Source organism: Ovis aries, chromosome 6 (genome assembly GCF_016772045.2).
Source record: "Ovis aries strain OAR_USU_Benz2616 breed Rambouillet chromosome 6, ARS-UI_Ramb_v3.0, whole genome shotgun sequence".
Lineage (NCBI taxonomy): Eukaryota > Metazoa > Chordata > Mammalia > Artiodactyla > Bovidae > Ovis > Ovis aries.
The window spans coordinates 12,481,208-12,504,800 of NC_056059.1; the positions used below are offsets into that span (position 1 = coordinate 12,481,208).

The window sequence follows — 23,593 nt, forward strand, 5'->3', positions numbered from 1 at the left end:
TCCAACTCTTTGCGACCCCATGAATCGCAGCACGCCAGGCCTCCCTGTCCATCACCATCTCCCAGAGTTAACTGAAACCCACATTCATCGAGCCAGTGATGCCATCCAGCCATCTCACCCTCTGTCGTCCCCTTCTCCTGCCCCCAACCCCTCCCAGCATCAGAGTCTTTTCCAATGAGTCAACTCTTCACATGAGGTGGCCAAATATTGGAGTTTCAGCTTCAACATCAGTCCTTTCAATGAACACCCAGGACTGATCTCCTTTAGGATGGACTGGTTGGATCTCTTTGCAGTCCAAGGGACTCTCAAGAGTCTTTTCCAACACCACAGTTCAAAAGGATCAATTCTTCAGCGCTCAGCTTTATTGTCCAACTCTCACATCCATATGTGACCACTGGGAAAACCATGGCCTTGACTAAACCAACTTTGTTGGCAAAGTAGTATCTCTGCTTTTTAATATGCTGTCTAGGTTGGTCGTAACTTTCCTTCCAAGGAGTAAGTGTCTTTTAATTTCATGGCTGCAGTCACCATCTGCAGTGATTTTGGAGCCCCCCAAAAATAAAGTCAGCCACTGTTTCCACTGTTTCCCTATCTATTTACCGTGAAGTGATGGGACTAGATGCCATGATGTTTGTTTTCTGAATGTTGAGCTTTAAGCCAACTTTTTCACTCTCCTCTTTCACTCTCATCAAGAGGCTCTTTAGTTCTTCACTTTCTGCCATAAGGGTGGTGTCATCTGCATATCTGAGGTTATTGATAGTAGGAATAATAAGTATTTAATTGAAGGAGGAAGGAAACATGATGGACAACTGACTATGCCATGTCTTAGTAGCCACTCAAAAGGCTAGAATTCTCTATAAGTTATGATCACGTCCCAACTTTATTTTCATAGACTTTTGTCTACATGTTCCCTGCCTCTGCCCCATAATTTAGGAACTAAAAATATAGAAAATGAAAATTGAAAAAGTGAGTTACAGGATCCTCTTTCCTGTTTGGATGGAGCAGGTGTTTTGGTGTCAAATATAGTAGGGTTGAAATACAGCCCAGCCCTTTATCAGCTAAGCAGTCCAGCTGCCCATGTAAACCTCTCTGAGTCACACTGTGTACAGTGGTGATAATGATGTCTCAGTACTTACCCATTTTTTACCTTCAAAAGTGCTAATTTCATATGTTTCAAACTTAATAATGATAACAATATCAAAACATGGTCATGTTGACTAGAGCAGAAATTTGTTAAATGCCTCACCCATGATAGCAAAATTAATTACATTATTTCTGGCCATTCTTTCCTGTGAATACATGAAATAAACACAGAAGTTCACTATTAAAAGCATCTGTAAATCTAAAGGGATCTGTGTTTTTTATTGTAGTTTCAGTGTTTCTATATTGTAAGCCATTTATTTTCATAAGTGGGTAAACATCTGTAAATTTCAAGACCCACAATATAGAATCCAGCCAGTCTATATATATATAAGCAAACATAGAAGCTCCCCAAGTATAGAAAATAAATTCACTTTTGGGTTGAAACAAAAGCCAATATTTTTAAAAAGCTTTTATGAAGGTAACAGTATTAACTTGTCATGAATTTTACACAGATTATTTTAATTCACCATTTTTTCCCTCGATGATACCATATAGTAGGCACTTAACAAGTTAATGAATTAATTATGAGGTTTTTAGATTGTTAAATTTGTTTTAAACTCTTAAAAATTTTGAGAGACATATTCTGTTTTTAATTAAACAGGATATTTTAAGTAATGACTCCGTCTTCCCTCATTTAAACTGATTATTTTATCCCTGAACGTTTTCAGGTGTTTTGAAAAATTGGCTTATTCTGAGTATGTCTTGATTATCCCTGATGAGAATAAAAGATAAGTATGTAGACTGATTGTTTTTGACAAAAGTAAAATACATTTTAAAAGGAGCCTGCCTATGCCAAATTACTTCTCAAGCAAACTCTCTCGAGAACTATAACATAAAATATCCCTCTTAGAGACTGATTACCCAAGTCATTGATTCCTCAGAGAGACGCAAACCATCATGACAGAAGTTAACAGCTTAAGTGTAGAAGATCTGTTATCTGTTGGTTCTTGAAATAATTCATTACAGGATTGTTGGGGTCTTTGTTAACATCACTACATGTGGTTATTTACACTATATCTGAAGCAAAACACAGATGGCAAATGTTAGCAGAGAATTTTAGATTTATGGGCAAGTTTGAGTAATAGACAAAAACCCATCTTCACTATGTGTTTTCAAATTTTGAAAGAAAGAAATTCTGCTCCAAAATGTCATTTGTTTTCAGTTTGAACTTGAAAATGTTTTCAGCTGGGGAAAATAACTTGCTGTGGTGATAGCTATTTTGAGTAGAGTATTTTTACTCTCCAGTTAGCCTACTTTACTAAGAATTACAGTATTCTAACCAAATATTGTATTATAGAGAGTTAAGGTGAAAAAATGTAAAGATATTGCTAAAGAATTACCTCTGAAAAGATTAACAGTCTTCAATGACAGAAAAGATAGCTTACTTTAAAGAGACTCCTATAATTTTTTTTAGAGGTTTTGTGACCAGTGTAGTAACAGTGTGAGCATATGAGACTGTGTTTTTAAATCTCTCTTCAAGAAATAGAAGCTCTTCATTCATAACCTTTATAAGTTAAAAAAATAAAATAAAAGAGACTAAGTTGGAACTTACTAATGCTAATTTTTAGTTGATTTTTAGTGGATGGAGTGTCATTTCTTTACAATGTTCTGTTAGTTCCTACTGTACAGCATATGTATGTATCCCCCTTTTTTTTGGCTTTCCTTCCATGTAGGTCACCACAGCGCTCTGAATGGAGTTCCCTGAGCTGTACAGTGGATTCTCTTTAGTTATCTGTTTTACACATAGTATTAATTGTGCCTATATGTCAACCCCAGTCTCCCGGTTCGTCCCACTCCTCACTTCCCCCTTGGTATCCATACATTTGTTCTCTGTGTCTGCGTCTCTATTTGTTTTGCAAATAAGATCATCTATGCCATGTTTCTAGATTTCACTGTGCTTAGTCCCTCAGTTATGTCTCCTTGCAGCCCCATGGACCTTAGCCACATAGATGCGTTACAATAAACAACACTTGTTTTTCTTTTTCTGACTCACTTCACTCTATGACTGTCTCTACATCCATGTACCTTTCGGCAAATGTTTGTTCCTTTTTATGGCTGAGTAATATTCTGTTGTGTATATGTATGACATCTTTATTCATTCTTCTGCTGATGGACATTTAGGTTGCTTCCATGTCCTGGCTATTGTAAATAGTGCTGCAGTGAACATTGGGTTTCATGTGTCTTTTTGAATTATGGTTTTCTTTGGGTATATGCCAGTAGTGTGGTTGCTGGGTCATATGGTAATTCTACTTTTAGTTTTTCAGGAACCTCCATACTGTTCTCCATAGTGACTGTATCAATTTACATTCCCACCAACAGTGCAGGAGGGTTCCCTTTTCCCCATACCCTCTCCAGCATTTATTGCTTGTAGATTTTTTTAATGGTGGCCGTTCTGAGGGGTGAGGGTGATACTTTATGGTGGTTTTGATTAGCATTTCTCTAATAATTAGTGATCTTTAGACATCTTGTCCTGTGTTTGTTGGCTGTCTTTATGTCTTCTTTGGAGAAATGTCTCCTTAGGTCTTCTATCTATTTTTTGATTGGGTTTGTTTGTTTGTTTGTTTTATTGAGCTGCATGACCCATTTGTATATTTTGGAGATTAGTCCTTTGTCAGTTGCTTTATTTGCAAATATTATCTCCCGTTCTGAGGTTATCTTTTTATCTGGTTTATGGTTTCCTTTGCTGTGCAAAAGCTTTTAAGTTTTATTAGGTCTTGCTGTTAGTTTTTATTTTTATTTTCATTACTCTAGGAAGTGGGTCAAAAGAGATCCTGCTGTGATTTATGTCAAAGAATGTTCTGCCTATGTTTTCCTCTAAGAATTTTATAATGTCTGGCCTTACATTCACTTCCTTAATACATTTTGAATTTATTTTTGTGTATGCTATTAGGGAGTGTTCTAATTTCATTCTTTTACATATCACTGTTCGGTTTCCCTAGCACCACTTATTAAAGAGGCTGTCTTTTCTCCATTGTATGTGCTTGCCTCCTTTGTCATAGATTAGGTGGCCATAGGTGCCTGAATTTATCTCTGAGCTTTATATCCTGGTCCAATGGTCTACATTTCTGTTTTTGTGCCAATATCATACTGTCTTTATTAATGCTATTTAAATATATGAATAGTTAATAAAGATGAAATGTGCTTTTTGTTATGGAGGATAAAACAAATAAAACATTTGTTTGGGATAAATATTCAAGACCCTGTATCTGAGTATTAAGGTCCTTAGAGTCTAAAATTCTAGTACAACTTGAATTTTCTAACATGAGCATGCCTTGAACTATTGAAGAATTTCCTCTTTGATGGTTTGTGACATGTTGTATATAATCTGTCTATGCAAGTGCTAAAGATAACCTTTATAGGCATTCCCAGTGGTCTCTCCCCCTGGAATTTCCAAGTTTATATTTGTGGACTGTTAATTATTCATCAAATAACCTAAATGGTGTCTTTGATGAATGTTCTTTTTTTAATCCAACAAATAAAGAAAAAACAGTATTTCATATTCACAAATATGTATTTACTATAAATTACATCTTCAGTTCAGTCGCTCAGTTGGTCTGACTCTTTGTGACCGCATGAATCACAGCACGCCAGGCCTCCCTGTCCATCACCAACTCCCGGAGTTCACTCAGGCTCACATTCATCAAGTCAGTGATGCCATCCGGCCATCTCATCCTCAGTCGTCCCCTTCTCCTCCTGCCCCCAATCCCTCCCAGCATCAGAGTCTTTTCCAATGAGTCAACTCTTTGCATGAGGTGGCCAAAGTACTGGAGTTTCAGCTTTAGCATCATTCCTTCCAAAGAAATCCCAGGGCTGATGTCCTTCAGAATGGACTGGTTGGATCTCCTTGCAGTCCAAGGGACTCTCAAGAGTCTTCTCCAACACCATAGTTCAAAAGCATCAATTCTTCTTACCATCATTTATATTAAATAAAACAGGCATATGTTGTTAGTTCAGAGATATATGAATCATAAATTTAATTCTTACTGTACTCACATTGATTAAAACAATAATTTTACTGGTCCCATAAAATTTGACCATGATATTCCAATAAGTACTTGTTGACTAGATAAATAATGTATAACTTAAAAGCTGAGAGTTAATGTTTCGCTTGAGGACCTTACTGAGGACTGCAGCCTGGGAGGCAACCTCTCAGACAGTGCTGAGGAACTGCTCTCAGAAAGCAAGGAGGAAGGGTAGTGAGTTTTTGCTGGAAAAGTAAATCAAATGGGGTGGAATATCAAAAGATGACTACTAATCATACAAAAACCCAGACACCTGAAGTTAATGATTTTAGTGCTTTTCTCTGTGTGGGAAGATGCAAGAGTCTGAACTTGGTGAAATTCCCCTTCTGATATGCATCGTCATTATCTAGGATCAGTGTTCTGGTGTTTTCCATCCTGCGTTCCCCTCAGGGGACATCATGAGGGGTGGCTGCAGTGGCTGATGGCTTGATGGCAACAACAGTTACTCAACAGTACTTTACTGAAATGACAGGCAACATTTTGGGTCCACATATTTGAAATGAATTCTCTAAGCTGAATTTTGAGCAGAGTATCTCAGAGCTAAACTGGTAACATAGTCCAGTATGAGGTATCACTTTAGTAAAAAACCATTAGCCATGAGGACTCATTTAAGAACTTCTGGTCTGAAAGGCTGTTTTCACCCTCCCAAATTAAGTTTTGAAAAAATGTAGCAACCAACCATGGACATGACTCTTGGTCCTCAGAGTCTTATCACTGCTGTCTGTCAAATGCCTGGGGACTTCAGAAGAATTACAGGAACTCACATCATTTTGTGAATGTGTGTGTATGTGTTTGTGTATGTGGTGAAAATGGGAATTTATTTTCTCCCAAACCTAAGTTTATCTTGCAAGTTGTGGTAAGCCATTATAAGTTTATCCAGACTGACTACTGCTGTGCCTTTTCAGTCTATGGCGCGGCATCTCAGAAGGCTATACAATTTTCAGATCATCAGTTAAAGCATGTAGGCACATATATTACATTGGGCCCTGGTCTTTGGATCTACAATGTCATTGACAAACTCATGTTTTTAACACAATTGACACATTGAGAGTCTTTTATTTTCCCATAATTTTCCAAATTGAAAAAAAATTGTTTAAATATGTTATTTGTTGCATAAACTTTTTTCATTAGTTGAAATTTACTGTTGATAATTTACTGTTGATTGTAGATGCTGTAGGTCTTTTAAAAATGTATGGGTGGGACTGGGTTCTATGACATGTTTTGTGAATTGGCCTCTTGTCTTTCCACCACACTAGACATGATCTGCCCTTGCAATTCCCATTCATTGCTTCAGGAAGCATGAATTGGATAATGATAGACTTTGCAACGAAAGCTGCTGAAGATGAGAAATTTTTAGCAAGAAAGTGTGGGATTACAATGACAGCAGATGCTGCTGAGTTTTCTTGGGTGGTAGTAAAATCTGCTGAGTTATCTTGTCAGTCTTGTCAAGGGAAATGGGTCAAAATGAGATGAATATTATTTCACACAAGAAAGTACAATGCTGTTCTTAAAGTATCTGTGTTATCTGCACAGTGGTGATTGAGAACACTGCTTAGTTTCAACTTCATTGAGGCACGCTGGTGCGAGCAGTGCTGAAGTATGATTAGGAACTTGTGTGAACCTGGAAATACAGGGAACAGACCTTTAAAAAATATCATATGGAACTCAATAAATGTCACAGAGTAACATATTTTTATAACTATAGTTAGCCTGTGCTGTGCCGTGTGCTAAGTCACTTCAATCGTGTCCAACTCTTTGCAACCCCATGGACTGTAGTCCGCCAGGCTCCTGCATCCATGGGATTCTCCAGGCAAGAATACTGGAGTGGGCTGCCATTCCCTCCTCCAGATCTTCCCAAGCCAGTGATCAAACCCAGGTCTCTCGCATTGCAGGTGGATTCTTTACTAGCTTAGTTCTTTCTCAAAAAAATCCAAAGGTAACCACACTTCAATTAATTTTGATGGATCTTTTTGTTTGGTTGGTTTTTGTCTTTTGCAAAATGGAAAAAGAAGATGGTTGTCTAACACAGAGGATTGTGTCTTGCATTCCTCCTGCATTCCTGATGCCTGGAAGCACTCAAGAATCTACCAATTAAATTATTCAGGAAGGTGTAGTTATAAATAAACTTGTCTAAGAATATAGTGAATTCTTTTTCACTGAACTCAGTGTTTGTGTGAACTAATTTTATACTTTTTATAAAAGAATAAGTTATTTAAAAGAAGATAAATTAATTATAAGCTAAGCAACAGCAGTAGAAATCATTGAAAAATACACCTATCCTCATGGCTGCACAGAATTTTAACCCTTCTCAGTATTTGACACTGCTGCATATTCATACTGAAGGACAGAGCATGTTGACCTTAACTTTTGACCTGTTTTGGCTAATATCATGTAAAATTGATTGGAGGGGTTAGTTGGAATCGTTATAGTTCCAAGATTTAGGGAAAGCTGTATTTCCTTCATGACAACACACCACCACCAAAAAAAAAAAAAAAAAAGGCTAAAAAGAACTTTCCACATATTTAAAAATCCTCTCATTGTCACTTTTATAAATCTGATTTTTTCTTTTGAGACAGTAGTTTTGACTGTCACCTTATTTAGTTCTGCAGTGGAGGAAAGAAATACCTCTAGAGAATGCTTAGTATTTCTCTTGTTATGCAAGTACATAAGCCTGATACTTAAAGAGTACAATTTTACTCTTCAATCTAAGCAGTTGACATGAATCTTTGAACCAGTCAACTCTTAACTGGAAGTGGTGTGACACCAATCTTATTAATAAAACATCTTAATATTTAAAGTACCCAGTGGTATTCATAATGTTGTCCTATTTCTAGCTTCTGGCAGAACTGTTACCCAGTTACTTAAGTGTGGATGCACTGAGTTTTTTCATATCAGCAGACATTCTATTTGGTCTCATACAGCTTCTTTAGACTCTGAAACGTGTATGTAAGCCATTTTTAATGAAAATCCTCATAAATACTTTACAAATACTTCAGTCCTTTTTAAAAAGTAGTAAATAGTAATTTTTTTTCATCTTCAGATTCAGACTCATCTTAGGAATGACACAGCCATATTTTGTAACCCAAAGATATTATCACAAACCTTTTTAAAAAAATCTAAACACACTTTCACTTACACCAAATGATTTCGGTGCCATACATTTCTGTTTTTAAATATTTGCTAATCATTTATTATCAGGCCATCGCAGTGTAACAGGACTAATGGTACTTCTTCCCCAATTAACAATTTATACTTTGAAACTAAGAGTAGATTTTTATAGAGCAAAGTACATAGATGATTTGAATAATTTATTTTATCTTTTAAATCTTGAGGATCTCCAGCAATTAAAAGGCTAAAATATTGATGTTATTGAACAGGTGATTTTTGGGTAAGTGAGCTACTTGAAAGCAATCTTGAATAGAAATTTGGTAATTTCCAGCTGTTATATTTGAATAAAATATTATAAATTATTAAACCAATCAACTCCAGAATCCTGGACTTTGATTTTAAAAGCCAAAATAATGGAAATTACTCTCCCAACTGTTAATAATCTATGAAACTAGTGAAATAAAAACAGTGACTAAGAAACAAGCTGTTAATTCCACAGGAAACTCCAAACATAGCTAAGTTGACAGGTACCTTTTTTGATAAAACTACCAAGAGCATGAGAATGAAACTAATTTGTATATTTGCCTAAGATAATAACTATTCCAAATCATTATTTTTGTTAATGGCAGCATGGAAAAAGATAAACCATGGGAGATCCAATTTTTTTGAATTGGTGTAATAATTAACTACAACTCTGGCCCAGTAATTAAGTTGTCAGTCACCTTGCCAGAGAAAGTGCAGAGGCATTTAGGTGGTTCATTTAAGTTTTTGACTTCAACATATTGAATTAGGCACTGTGGGCTGCAAAGGAACATAGATTAGTGAATTAAACAGCAGACAGCACCTCAGCCAAATAAAGTTCCAGTCCTGGCACAGCTTTTGAACTGATTGGATGACTTCAACAAGTCACTCAATCCCTGTGTCCTTTAAGTCTCTGGCAGGCAAGTACCCAGTAACTCTGTGAATGTAGACGTAGTAGTTAAACAGAACAAATATTTGTTCAATTTATTATAGTTGATTTACAATGTTGTGTTAATTTCTGTTGTACACCAAAGTGATTCAGTTATAATGCATATACATTCTTTTTCCTGTACCTTTCCATATAGTTTATCAGAGGATGTTGAATATAAGTTCCCTGTGTTATACAGTAGGACCTTGTTGTTTATCCATTCTCTATATAATAGCTTGCATCTGTTAATCCCAGACTCCTAATCCATCCCTCCTGCACCCCTTGGCAACCACAGGTCTTTTCCCTGTGTCTGTGGGTCTGTTTCTGTGTCATAGGTAAGTTTGTGTCGTATTTTAGATTCCACATATAAATGACATCATACTCTGACTTCACTTTGTGTGATAATCTCCAGGTCCATCCATGTTGCTGCGGATGGCATGATTGTGTCCTTTTTGTGGCTGAGTAGTATTCCACTGTATGCTTGTATACATTGTGTGTGAATATCTATACACACACATATATGCACATGGGCTTCCCTGGTTTCGATTTTACAAGGTTTTATAGTCCCTCTTTAGTCATTTATTCTGGATAAGAAATGATGGTTGGTTGTACCAGAGTGATGAGGAGAAAAGAAGTGGATTAATGTGTAAGGCCTTTAAAAGGAAAACTCACTATGGCTTGAACTACTGGATTGGGAGAGGTGGGATGAGGGAATAAAAAATGATTCTCAGGTTTCTTTCTGGCTTGTGTAAATGGATGATGTTGCCATTCACCAGGATGAGGTCCCTGGAAGAGCAAATAGGTTTGTGGTGACAGAAATTCATATGCTCAGTTTAGGGTGTGTTGGGTTCAAGATGCATCTGAGATACCCAAATGGAGATTCCAAAGTAGGCGCTGACATACAGACCTAGAGGAACAGTCTAGAAGTAACGACCTGGGAGTCATGGGATACTCAGTGATTTAAAGTACTGGTATAGACAGAACCGTAGGGATAACAGTGTATGGTAAGAGGGCCTCAGACTGTGGCTTTTAAAAGGAATTGAAACATTTAAAGTCCATGTGGCAAATGTGAGTGAGATGCTGTGAGCAGATGGTTGATAAGAAAAGATGGGAAAAGTGAAAAAAGAGTATTTCAAGATGGTGTACTGGAGTAGTCAGCAAACTCTGTGGCTTTGGGCAGTACCTGTACTCTCAAATTCTTTGTTAACAAAGAGGGGTAACATCTGTCTGCGTATCTCAGGGAACTGCCATGCTCAGATCTCATACTGCTTGAGAAATGTTGAAACTATCAGTTATTTTACCATATAATCACTCTCAGTTCCCAGGGATGTTTGTTTTGTTTTGTTTTCTTTTTTTTTTTTAATACTTGGACCATTCACACTCTTATCTTACTCTTCCAGGCTTCTTTAGAACAATAAAGAGCCAAAAAATATGAATTGGAACATGACGCTACTTGCAATTCTTTTGCAGAATTGCATGGGATGTGAGTGTACTCAGGATCTGGAATATTTCTCCCATTTGCTTTTCTCTCCTGCCTTTCCCTTAGGAACCTGGAAGTCTTCTTTAGGACCTGTGGGTATAGGCTTGAGCACCTCAATTCTATCAATAAAACTATTCGGTAATCAGTTCTCTGTGATTAAATGCTTAGCCACAAGGTAGAAGCCTCGGGTATTCAGGGAACACCTTACTGGTACATTCTTCCCTCACCTTTAGAGTAGTTAGTGCCACATCCCGGATCTCCCCACTTGGACTTCTGTAGTGGCCATTGCTTACTCTCAGGGAGTGGGAGGGCTAGAGGAGAATGGCCCTCCCCACAGAACGGAGGCACTGAGGCACTTCACCCAGCGAGCATCCCTCAGCCTCACTGTGGAGGAGAGGACACCTGGCTAGTACCAAACCCTTCAGCTTCCTCTAAGTCACTGTGGCAACCATTCCAACCACAACAGACTGCTATATACAAACGATTCATCCCCAGCCTCCTGCTTTCCTTTCAAGAGTCAGCTGTCATGTGCTGCCCTGACTCACTCGCCTTTGCTCCGGGGGAGTAAGCACTCTAGAGATTCCTGAGTTCCAGGCCCCTCCCAAGCCAAGAGCCTCACGTCGTTTTTATGGTGATGCAGCGCAGAGGCATCCTGGCCGCCTCCCATCTGCCGTCCTGCCAGCCCCAGCATCACTGTTTCTGAACATAAGAACTAAGAAGGCAATTTGTGTCACTGTAATTATGCAGGATGAAGATTAAGCCAGTTGTAGGGATGCCAGCTGTTGAAGAACTAGTGAGTATTTGCACAGGAGTTCAGAGTGAGTCAAGGCCATGTTACCCCATGTTTCTCATACCATACTATGCTTGTGAAGGAGTCCAGAGACTTGCAGAGAGTGACTCTGAACTTCGCACACTTTGTAAACTAACTTGGCCTAATGAAGCTCTTCAAAGGGCGGTAATCTTACATCCGTTTTTTCCTTTTCTTTTTGTTCTAAAAAATTGACATTGTTTTCTAAACTATAGTTTTTACCAATTAGCCACTCAGTGTCTTAGGGAATCTATTAGTTTTAAATGAGGATTTAATACAAGGAGCAAGTTTTCATAGTCACATTTTCCTAATTTCATTTTCTGAGCTCCCCCACACCAGTGTCCTGTATATTCTGGAATCGGGTCAGCTGTCATGCCTTTTTGCCAGATGTTCACACTGTTGAGGCCAGAGACAGATGAATCACTTATTGCCTAAATAAATTTAAGCTAAAATGTGCCTCTGGCACCATCCGTGTTATAGAATTATTCCCTGACACTATCTCTGTCAGTATGTTTTCATATTTGGTATATTATAGCTATTCATTCATCAAAAGAGCACGGGCAAGAAATGTTTTAAGTGTGTATAGGAACTAAGAAACTCTGTGTTATTTTTTTTCAATATAAATGAAATAACTGAGTATGGAATCTACCCTCTATGGTGATTATTTTTTATACTATCAACCTTGACATTGTTAGTAACCATTTTATCAACAAACCATATTTTATAAGGTAGTCTCATATAGTCTCAATGAAGTCAAGTTAGGTTTTACAGAACATTTATTTTAAATAAGGGATATTTAAACCTAGATAACCTGAAGTTTTGAAAGTAAGTATAAACATTTAAGTTTGTGGTTAAGAATGTATTTTAAAAAGATCAGATGCATTAAAAATGCAAACTGGTTGCCTTTAATCAATAAGAACTAAAACCAGACTTCAGTTTTTTCTATGATGAACAGCAGCCTTATTACCTCAGTATAATTTGATTTCAGCCTTGTGATAACTTGAAAAGAGGGACCAGGTGTATTGTGCCTAACTTCGGGCATACAAAATTGTTAATGAATGAGTATTTTTCAAGCCAAAAAAAAAAATAGATTGGAAATAACTTTTTGTGATTACCCTGTTTATTTCCAGTGATTTAAGGAAGTACCACAATGTTCTTAAAACAAAATTCAATGAAATTTAATTTTTAAAATATTTCATGCTTTTATTTCGTTAGTAAAAGAATAATGTTCTGAAATCAGGAGAAGGTTTTCAACATCAGTTGACCAAATTCACAAAGTTATTGAGTATCTCTTTTATTAAAGACATTGGATAAAGCTTTTTAGAGGATACAAAGAAATAACATGTTCTTTGCCCACAGGGAGCTTTTAATCTAACTAGGAAGACATTAGAGAGTCAACCAAGTTTAGTAACAATTTACAACAATAATTTAAAGAAATTGTCATGGTATATTGTATATCCTTAATTGCCAAATAATACAAAGTAGGCTTTCCAAAAAGGAAAAGAACACTTGAGGCAGATGAAATAGGTGGAATTTGAGCCAAGTCAACTATTTTAACAATTTTACCAGTTGTGGGCTAGGAATAGAAGCAAATCATGTTTGATGTCAGTGTTGACAGCTATACAGGAAGGCTTCTGGCTCCATTCATAGCATTAATTCATACATTGTTTTTCCAATTTACAGTTTACAGAAGGCCATTTATCTACATATGCTAGCAATTACAGTGTTAGCATCCCCTTTCATAGAGTTAGTTGAGCTAAACAGTAAAATAATAATTTTATATAAGTTAAATGTCTCAATGCATTTCAGCAGTACTATGAAGAAAGACATATTAGTAATGTAATACTTTAAGACTGTCTTTTAAATAACACAGTTGTTAATGGCAAGAGAAAAATGTTCATAAACTCAATCATGTTGAGATAAAGATAATAAAAACTAATTTGTAAAAAAAATACAGCCTTGACCTTCCAGGTGAATGTCATTTTTTTTACAAAGGGGATGTAGTGGTGCTTGCCCAACGTGAACCTGCTTCTTCAGGGGTCCTGTTAAAGTTAGGCTGTGCCTCTGCAGGTCTGAAGCAGGGCCTGAGAACAGTTTCCTGCTGTTTCTGCCAGGCTCTCAGAACAAGGACCTAACATTGATCGGGGAGCTCTGGGCAGCGAGACTGTAGAGGGGAAAACACCACGATTCTGAGAGGGCTGTCTTAAATGGGTAGTACCCTGTTTGAGGAAAATAGCAGTATCATTAGAATAATCTTATAAGGCTTCTACCCTTTATTCTCACCCAACTCTTTCTCTTTGCCTTTAGCACGAAAGCAAGAGATTATCAAAGTCACTGAACAACTGATTGAAGCCATCAACAATGGGGACTTTGAAGCTTACACGTGAGTAGAGGCACATTTGTTTTGCTTTCATGCATATGACTAAAGTGTTCTCTATATGAATGTATTCTTCAGTGTACCTGAACTCGTGTATATTCAACCCAGGTTTGATACAGTAGCTTCATTTCAAGGTATAAATGACTTAAGTGCCCTAGGAGAGAAACAAGTGTATTTTAAATTGCAGAGAGAGATTAGACTTCTGACAGGAAAACTGGGGATTTCTTTGTCAGAGCTCATCTCCATGTGAGAGAAGGCTTTCCAAGCAGAGCAGTCCATGAGGTTAAAAACACAAGAAACAGGAAAGCACAGAAAAAGTGCATCTGGGTTTCGGTGTGTTTTTCCTCACCTTTTGCAGAAGTGATGGGACAGAGAGAGATCAGGAGGCAACATCCAATACAGCTGAACTTTATCTTCATCTCTTTTAGGAGTTTGTCTCTTAAATAAAATGTTCTTTGAAGAAAGGGTTTTAATGTTAAATTTAAAGTATACTATAGGTATTAGAGGAAGTCACTTTGAGCAAATAAAAATAAAACTTTCAAATAAATAGGGCATGGAGGATTATCGTGCAAAGAATGTGGGTCTATAAGTTAGCTATTTGAGGGGAGATAAAAATCAGTTCTCAACTTTCCCTTTATACCATACTATAGGTCCTCTTGAATGAAAGGGTTAAATGTTAAAAAAAAAAAAATGGGATTGCTCTCTGGTTGGAAAGGTGTAAGTTTAAAAGCAGGGGACTCATAGAAATGAGAAAGTAAAATGATTGGGCTACCTAGAGAAGAGAACTTACCTATTTTAATTTTTTAAAGCCAAAATAAAACTAACAAAATATTTGTAAAATGTACCTAAAATTAATATATATTGAAACGATAAGATTGGAAAATGGAGAAATAGGTAAAGGACCTGAGCTGACCATTAGCAAAAGAGGAAATATAAATGACAGACTAAATGAGACCATACTGATGCCCACTAATCAAGGGCAAAACTAAACGTAGGAGGTTCTCTGCCCGTCAGATGAGCAGGGACAAAACCCTCGCTGATCACAGAGGCCAGGACACCAGGGGCTTTCCCCACTGCCTGACAGGTATAATGGGGACACTTCCATGGCGGTGGCAGCGGCTGGGGCTTGGGTCACAATTAGTTATTATATACCAGAAATTTTATAAAGGTCCAGGTTACTACTTTAACCCTGTATTTCTAGTTATAAAAATTTAACAGGGGCATGGATTTTGAATTTTAAACAGGGACAAAAATTGTGAACAAAAGATACTGCCTCTGGGAGATGAAACTGTACGGTATTTTTTTTTTTTTTTTTGCTTCTTTCCAAGTTTTATATAATAAGATATTTTTTATCAGCTACAAATAAATAACCAAATATAAAGTATGGAAGACAGTAACTGAATATAAGAACTAAATTAATCCCAGGACTCCCTCTTATAAATTTAATGTGTGTGAAAACACGAGCATATACATATATATTTGTGTGTGTGTATCAGTTCTTTAACATGACCTAATAAGAGTATATTTAGAATGAAATAAATAGTAAGAAATGGAGTTTTTAAAATATTGTTTGTTGTTAGAAAATTAAACCATTGAATAGTTGTTAAAAGAGTTGTTTAGAATCCTGCACCATAGGACTAGCTCTCTTTTATTCTTTTGGTTGATATAACTTTGTTTGTTAGACCCATATGATTCATCAAACATAATACACTTAAAAAAAAATATGGCAATAGCTTTCCCCTGTGGAATGGTGGAGTTTGTCGGCCAGGCCAAAATGGCGAAATAGAGCACTTGCTATATTCTCAGACACTTTTAAATAGGGTGTTTTAAATAATTCAGTTCCTCAGCTCACTAATTCCTTTTCCTACCTTCTGGCTTGATTTTGTATACTCAGGTCCAGTGGTTAACCCAGAGCACCTTCCATTTGGGGATGGTAGGATGTATTGGTAAAGCTGTCAGCTGGTCTTTAGAACACCTGTTTGGAGCATGCGCCCCCATGGGTCAAGGAGCAGTTTGTGACTCTTTTATTAATCCAAAGCCTGTGATAGAAGAGAGAGATACATAGATTACTTACTTCCATAGAAACAGAGAGAAAGAACACATTAACAGGTTTTCAACTATGTTGACTCAGTGGTTGGGTAAAAAGATCCATCATAGTACAGTGATCCTCAGATGATTTTGGTGCTGATAGAAAGTAGTAAAAATTTTGATTCACTAATGTTGACAGCCAAAAGTCTATTTATAGAGAATATAATAGCCCCTGGCAGAAAACAAGTCCCATTACCATGGGAACACTGTTCTTGCCATTTTGCTTCTTAGAGATTACAGATATTTAACTTTGAGTTTAATACCTGCCCACCAGGAAGTCTGAGGTGTTTAAAGTTCAGAATCTCTACCCACTCCCACCCTATCCGCACCTGAGGCTTTCTTTACCACAATGAATAAACCACTTTGATATTTTAAAGAGTATTTTCTACTTTAAAAGTATTCTTTAAAAAAATCAGTTCCAAAATTCTATGAACTGTACTTTTAAGAACCATAATGATCTTTTAAAAACTTGTATTCTTGTTAAAAACGTTTTAACTTTTCATCTCCCACATGGGGAATTTCTGTAGGGAATTAGATGAAGCCTCACTAAATTAACGGTCCCAAATCCTTCAGTATGCATTCTTTTTATCTAAGTTTGTGAACTACTAAATTCTTCAAATCCAGATTTTAGGTGCCTTCTCTGAGACGCCTACCCCTCCACGTACTTGGAAAACTCTTACTCTAGAAAGTACAACTCAAATGTTCTCTCTTACATCTTTCCTTTCTCACATATAATCTGGGTTTTGGGCACTTTGTGTTTATTTCCATTCCAGTATTAATTGTTGTGTTTGTTTCAAAGAATATTTGCTACATAGTAGGTATTTAACAAATTCTTTGTTGAATTTTTTCAAGAAAGCCCATTGGCTTTCCCTGAATATACCATTAAAATGTTATCTTTTTTTCTTGAATCATAATTCTAGGATTAAAAAGTAAACTAATGTGCACCTGAATCTCTCAATTATAAAAGTTAATTAAGCTTGTATTTAAAGTTTAAGTCTTGAGGACATTGCCAGAAAATGTAAGATGTGACACCTAACCTTCACATCAGTCTAAATGACTGACATGAATGTAGATAGCATCAGATTATTCCAAAAATATTTCATTTCCAAGGCAAAGTTTATTTTATAGGACTTAGAGATTGACTCAGACTTGGAGAGCATTTCAAAAATAAACTTATAACAACTAGAAAACTAGGGAATTATAAAAACTGGGGAAGGCCTAGAGAACTCCCCTTGCAAATTAAAAATTAGAAATGTTTCAAAGGAAACTCCTAAAGCATTGTAGATCATCAGCTGCTGGAAATGGTTGTATTATCTTGCCCTTATCTGAAGTCACTGCAAAATTCCTTTTTAGGGTTTTCTCTTCAACCCACCTTGGGAAGGCCTGTGATAGAAATTTTATGTTTGTAGTGTTTTTAAAGACTCCTTCCTTCAGTGACTGTTTGATAAATTAGAAATGGATATGTATGAAACAACAAAATACATTAACTCATTTTATTTTTTTTCCTACAGAAAAATCTGTGACCCAGGCCTTACTGCTTTTGAACCCGAAGCTTTGGGTAATTTAGTGGAAGGGATGGACTTTCATCGATTCTACTTTGAAAATGGTACATTTACTTTAATATCATGCCTTTTCCATGCTTCTCTGAATTTCTCCAGAATTTCTAGATTCTTTGGCTCTTTCCTGCAATGAGCATTCTTACTTTAGTCATCCTACATCATAATTTTGTAATTTGAAATCAAAAAACACAATAGCCGTAAGCTTTGGTATGTTTTCAAAAATACCTAATTTTATATAAAAAGTGATGGTGATTAAATACATCCCATAGAAGTCCCAGTAAATATGTAAGCTGTGAAATAAGTTACCAAAAAGTATTTAGTTATTTTAGGTTTTCAAAACATTGTTTATATGAAAAAATAAGAGAAACTACAGCATGCCAGAATATTTGCCATAGTGATTTCAAGAATAATAATCAGTGCTCATTGCCAAGGTAAAAATGTGTATTAAGATGAGTAATGAGGTAAATATTTGTTCAGATTACAAGAATTTTAATGGTATCAGATAAAATAGCCACATTTCAGAGAAAGTGATAAAAGAAACTCCTGCAGAAATCCTCAAGGTCACCAAAAAAAGTATAAAAGAGAAGTTCCTCTTATCCTGCTCCTAAAGACATTAGGTATAAGGTGTTTGCATGATGCAGGGAGTAAATTTACCTTTTGCAATGAAATTTTTATGAATTAAAGAGGAATCATAGTAATGATTCAGATAATCAGGTTTACATCCAATAATTATAAGCATTGACAAGAATATTTGTGTTGGCATGCATTTTTACATTCAATGAATTTTTCTTATATGCACTAGATATTTGCAATGAAACAAAGATAATTATGTGGTAAACTAGCCTTAATGAAACTTCAGTAAATGTTTTCATGCTCTCTGTTTCGTGCTGTGATTGATAGCACGTCATGGTTCCTTCAGTAGGCTGTAGCTTGATACCACCTGATCTGTAGTAAAAGAATAATGAACCCATTAATATTGTAACCTACCTCAACATAACACTGTACTTCATTACTCTCCATAAATAAATATCATAATAATGGGATATTGTGTTTTATCAGACTGTAGCAGTAAGTAAGTAATTCAGATCATTCCTAAGAATGAAGGATATGTTTGGATAACAGGTAAAACAGTTCTGCCTGTTTTAGTGATCAAAGAGAGTAGTATCAATCAATATCTGCACTAAATCCTCATCTCTCTTAGTCATTGAACAGTCAGAATAAATAGATGTTGTCAAAACAACAAAGGCTGGAGCCTAGTGAGGGCTGCTAAATCAAAGGAGAGAGCTAGAGGATCAGAATCAGGCTATATGGCCAACACCAAATTTTGGATTTTTACTGGCTAACCATAATTGGACTACTAGAATGGACTGTACTAAATAAAGGAGCCACTGGATGAGATGGGGAAACTGGTTCACACCATGGCCAGCCTATTTAGAAGACAGCAGTCTCCATGCTTAATACATGATGTATTTCCCTTGCCCCATGTACTTTACCAACTGGCAAAAAAAAAAAAAGACAAACCAGGCCACAGGATATCCTGTCAACTGTCCCAGCGGTTCCTTTATTGGAAAAATAAACTGCTCTGTGCACCTGGGCCAGCCCTTCTCCACCTCTGTTCATTTTATGGCTTGTTCCTAACCACTTCCCATTATAAATAATATGTCTCTCCAGCTTTTTCACCCAAAGTTTGAGTGGCGTACAATACAACCACAAAGAAAATAATGACTGTATCTACTTCTGCTATTTTTCTTTATACTTTGCACAGTACAGGCACTCAATTATTTGCATTAGTGAATAGTTGAATGAATGAAAGATATTCTATTATTTATTGGTCCCAAGGGAAGTCATTATTGGTTTCGGTTTACTTTGCATAGAAACTAAGTTCTCTCTTCCACATTCTTCTCTTTCAGCTTTGTCCAAAAGCAATAAACCCATCCACACCATCATCCTGAACCCTCATGTACACCTGGTGGGCGATGACGCTGCCTGCATAGCATACATTAGGCTCACCCAGTACATGGACGGCAGTGGAATGCCAAAAACAATGCAGTCGGAAGAGACACGTGTGTGGCACCGCCGGGATGGGAAGTGGCAGAATGTTCACTTTCATCGCTCAGGGTCGCCAACAGTACCCATCAAGTAAATATTTCCAGGCTGCCAGCTTCTTTGTTAATACGCCCATGGTCAGCGTCTTTTCCTCATTCCACTGTTAATAGCATGGTATCTGTTATTTAATGCTAGTGGTTAGTTACACTGGTGAGACTCCATGTTTCATAAGAAGCGGTCTGTAATTCTGTGGAAAGATCAGACTAGCTATTTGTTGGTTGAAACTTGTCCTAGAAAGCATACAGTCAATTTAGATAGGTAAACAGTTTATACAACTTCATTGTCACGCATTGGCAGAGGAAGGAGACGTGGAAGGAAAAAGTTTCTAAAATGGCCAAAACAGTCAAACCTCTTTACTCAAAGCTCCCTCACACATAGTTTCAACCAGTCTTGGATCAAAAAATTTCAGTAGTAGAGAAATTCCAGTATGTTTCAAAAAGCAGAACTTAAACTTACCTTGCAGGTAAATGATTTACATAACATTTACATTGTATTAACGATTACAAGTAATCTCTAGAGATTATTTAAAGTACATGAGAGTGGAGAAGGAAATGGCAATCCACTCCAGGACTATTGCCTGGAAAATCCCATGGACAGAGGAGCCTGGTAGGCTACAGTCCATGGGGTCGCAAAGAGTCGGACACGACTGAGTGACGTGAGTTCACTTGCTGTTCTCTGAAACTCTGCATTCAGCTGGATATGAAGAGAAAGCTACTAAAGACTTGGAAAGATACAATAAGCAAATCAAGAGAGCCATCGAACAAGAGTCACAAGTATCATTAAAAGATGGCAAAAAAAGGATGAAACCCACCGGTGTTTGGAATTTGGCACAGAAGCACAAGTTGAAAACCTCACTATCTAATCAGCCAAAACTTGATGAGCTCTTTCAGGCCCAAATTGGAAAAAAACAGAACCAAAACATTAAAATAGTTCAGATTCCCTTCTCTATGGAAAACTTAAAAAAGAATTTTGATACACAGAAGAAATTTGACTTAGAAGAAAAGGACGAATTTTGCTTGATCCATAATCTCAAGTTTCCTGACGCTTGGCTAATTACATCCAAAACAGAAATAATGTTGTTAAATCCATATAGAGTGGAAGAAGCTCTGCTATTTAAAAGACTTCTTGAGAATCACAAACTTCCTGCAGAGCCACTGGAAAAACCAATTATATTAACAGAGAGTCTTTTTAATGGATCCCATTATTTAGAGATTTTACATAAAATGACAGCAGATGACCAAAGGTACAGTGGATCTATTTACCTGTCCAATCCCCGTCTTACAGCAAATGGTTTCAAGATAAAATTGATACCAGGAGTTTCCATTGCTGAAAACTACTTGGAAATAGAAGGAATGGCTAATTGCCTTCCATTCCTTAATGCTATATTAAACAAAAATGCAAAGGAAGTTTATGAATGTAGACCTCGAAAAGTGATAAGTTATTTAGAGGGGGAAGCAGTACGTCTGTCTAGACAATTACCCATGATACTTATCAAAAGAGGACATCCACGATATTATCTACAGAATGAAGCACCAGTTTAGAAATGAAATTAAAGGGTGTGTTCATGGTCGCCCATTTTTTTCATCATTTAACCCATCTTCCAGAAGCTACATAATTATGTTTAAGAAAATTTGTTACTGTTGAAGTCAATATGGTCATAAAATAATGAATCAGGTTTAAACTAAAAAAAAAAATAAATAAAAATAAAAAAATAAAGTACATGAGAGGATGGGTGCAGGTTAGATGAAATTCTACACCATTTTATATAAGGGGCTGTGCATCTGCAGAGTTTGGTATCCTTGGGGGCTCTGAAACCAATCTGCCACAGATACTGTGGGGTAACTGTATCATATAAGGAGTTTCACTTCATAGATTTTTCTACTGGTGCTCTATTAAAGATATTAGAAACTCATGAAACATAGCATTTAAAATGCAAGTGTTAATATTTCAGCATCTTTCTCACTATACCACTGTACCTCAGAGGTCATGGTTGCTCTTCCATTTATATCAGCTAGGTGCTTACCTTGTCCAGATAAAACGCAAGGTGAAAGACATTGCTGTATCACCAATACCAAGGAAAAAACTAAAACTTCATAATCAGCTTCAGAGTAGAAGGGAATGGATAACTTATGCAGCAAAGTGCTTATAACAAGTTGGAAGTATACTTTGTAGAGAAGACAGAAATTTGAGCAGTCTTAAGTGAGGAGTGGAATTTGGCAAAATAGAAAGAACAAAAGGAACACAGTCCAAGCTCAAGGAGCATCAGAGGAAAAAGCTCAGCGTCAGCCATCAGCTCTCTGCGGCGTAGGACTGTGGGTGCAGAAGGCTACCTGCAGGTGGCGAAGGGGGGATTATGGTCGTGTGGAATAAGTATAGTGAGATGAGGACAAGAAGGCGTGTTCAGACTCAGCAGTAGTTCAGCCAGCTGCTGACCTTGTTTCAGATTCTCTCACCTGTTCATATGTGGGGGCCTTGGGATGGGTAGTCAAAACGACACAAACAGCCATTCAACACACTCCAGAGAATAAAGATGCCTTGGGATGGGTAGTCAAAACGACACAAACAGCCATTCAACACACTCCAGAGAATAAAGATGTCTTAGTTTAATAATGTCCCACCACAGTGGTTTTCAAATGGCCTTATTATGCATCACTGTTGGATTTGTCGAAAGTGGGTCAAGAAGGAAAAAATAGGTTGAAATTCACTCAAAAAAAAAAATATATATATATATATAATTAAAAGACAGGAGAAATGTAACAATAATGAAGATGCCTATCTTTGTGCATTGCTGAGTTTTTTACCCCAAAGAGGTACAGTACCAATTGCCAGCTACTACAGAAGGGATCACATTCATTCAGTACTAGAAGGTCAGGTTTTCCTACAATTCCCTGCAGTGTTTATGGATAGAGCCTACTTGAGAAAATTTCATTTTATGCCAGGTGGCTTAAGTGAGGCTTCTCTTAATAGGCCACCTTGTATTCCAAATGGGAAAGAAAACTTCTCAGGAAGCACCTCTTTGTGGCAAAACATCTAAGGCCTGAAAACCATTCACATATGGGTCTTGTAAGTAACATCTCGCTCCGTGATACTTTGTGATTGGAGCTAATGACTGAAAAGCTGCATGGCTGTTTTTCCTCTCTTTGAGGATATTTTCTTGCATTATAATCAATGAAAACCATAAAAGGTCTTTGAGAATTCACAGCATTTCTGCATGAGCTCTTGAGTCTAACGTTTGGCAACATTGTGTAGCATAACCCTTATTTTCAAGGTATTAAGTGCTGAAAAGACCCTACCTTCAGCATATAGATCATGGCATTTCAAATATTGTGGAGTTCTCACATCAAAAGTCAATTCTATCTGGGTCAATTCAGACAACTCTCAATTATCCAGATCTAATTTATATCTGGCTCTAGGATCCTTTGATGTCTGTTTTTCAAAAGGTTACAGTTCCTGTTCTGCACTTAGCTAAGGTTAATAAGTACATTAATTTGCTGTGCCTGGCCAAGTTTAATGGTATTTGACCACAAGGAGGAAGTCAGGCTGAAATTTAGAACTCACAAAGTGAGTAATTCCAGAGGATAATTGAAAGTTGACTGTAGTTAAATTCATGCCTGTGTTGTTTAAGGTTGGCTTCTTACCTTGGATTGGAAGGATTCAGATATGTGTGGCAGCATTGTGAATTTGTTCCCCATTCAAAGCACTGAACTTTGTCCAAGTTTGGAAGAAATAGTGCTCCCAGCTGTTGGTTTAAAGAAAGAAGACCTCTGGTTAAATAAGAATAATCCCACATTCCCTGTTCTTGAGGCTGTACAATTGACTTCTAGGGTTGACATCCAGTGGAGTCTAAGAATAGTGACAAAAGCTAAAAGACGAAGTTAAACTTTTAGTCTCTTTCAACCAAATAATACGATTCATTTATTAATTTACCTGGTAAGCATGAATGCTTAAACTGT

General features: G+C 36.8%; 1 protein-coding gene and 1 long non-coding RNA gene across 30 annotated transcripts in view; one reads left to right on the forward strand and one right to left on the reverse strand.

The window, feature by feature from the left end:
* CAMK2D (calcium/calmodulin dependent protein kinase II delta) overlaps positions 1-23,593 on the forward strand; it is a 329,207-nt gene that overhangs the window by 303,296 nt on the left and 2,318 nt on the right. For 13 of the 29 annotated variants that reach the window (XM_060416713.1, XM_012179434.5, XM_060416698.1 and 10 more), the window contains 4 exons: positions 13,818-13,893; positions 17,487-17,581; positions 19,445-19,673; positions 22,608-22,703. In XM_060416713.1, coding sequence (XP_060272696.1) covers positions 13,818-13,893; positions 17,487-17,581; positions 19,445-19,673; positions 22,608-22,674 — 467 coding nt within the window. In that variant the 3' untranslated portion in view covers positions 22,675-22,703. Of the gene's footprint in view, positions 1-13,817; positions 13,894-17,486; positions 17,582-19,444; positions 22,261-22,607; positions 22,704-23,593 lie in introns of those variants that run through there. The other 16 variants (XM_004009602.6, XM_042251124.2, XM_027970805.3 and 13 more) reach the window with 2 other exon arrangements.
* LOC121819804 (uncharacterized) lies at positions 700-23,593 on the reverse strand. Its single transcript, XR_006060104.2, has 2 exons — positions 23,279-23,593; positions 700-15,926 (listed from the first exon to the last, which is right to left on the reverse strand). It is a non-coding gene; the product is annotated as an uncharacterized LOC121819804 (long non-coding RNA).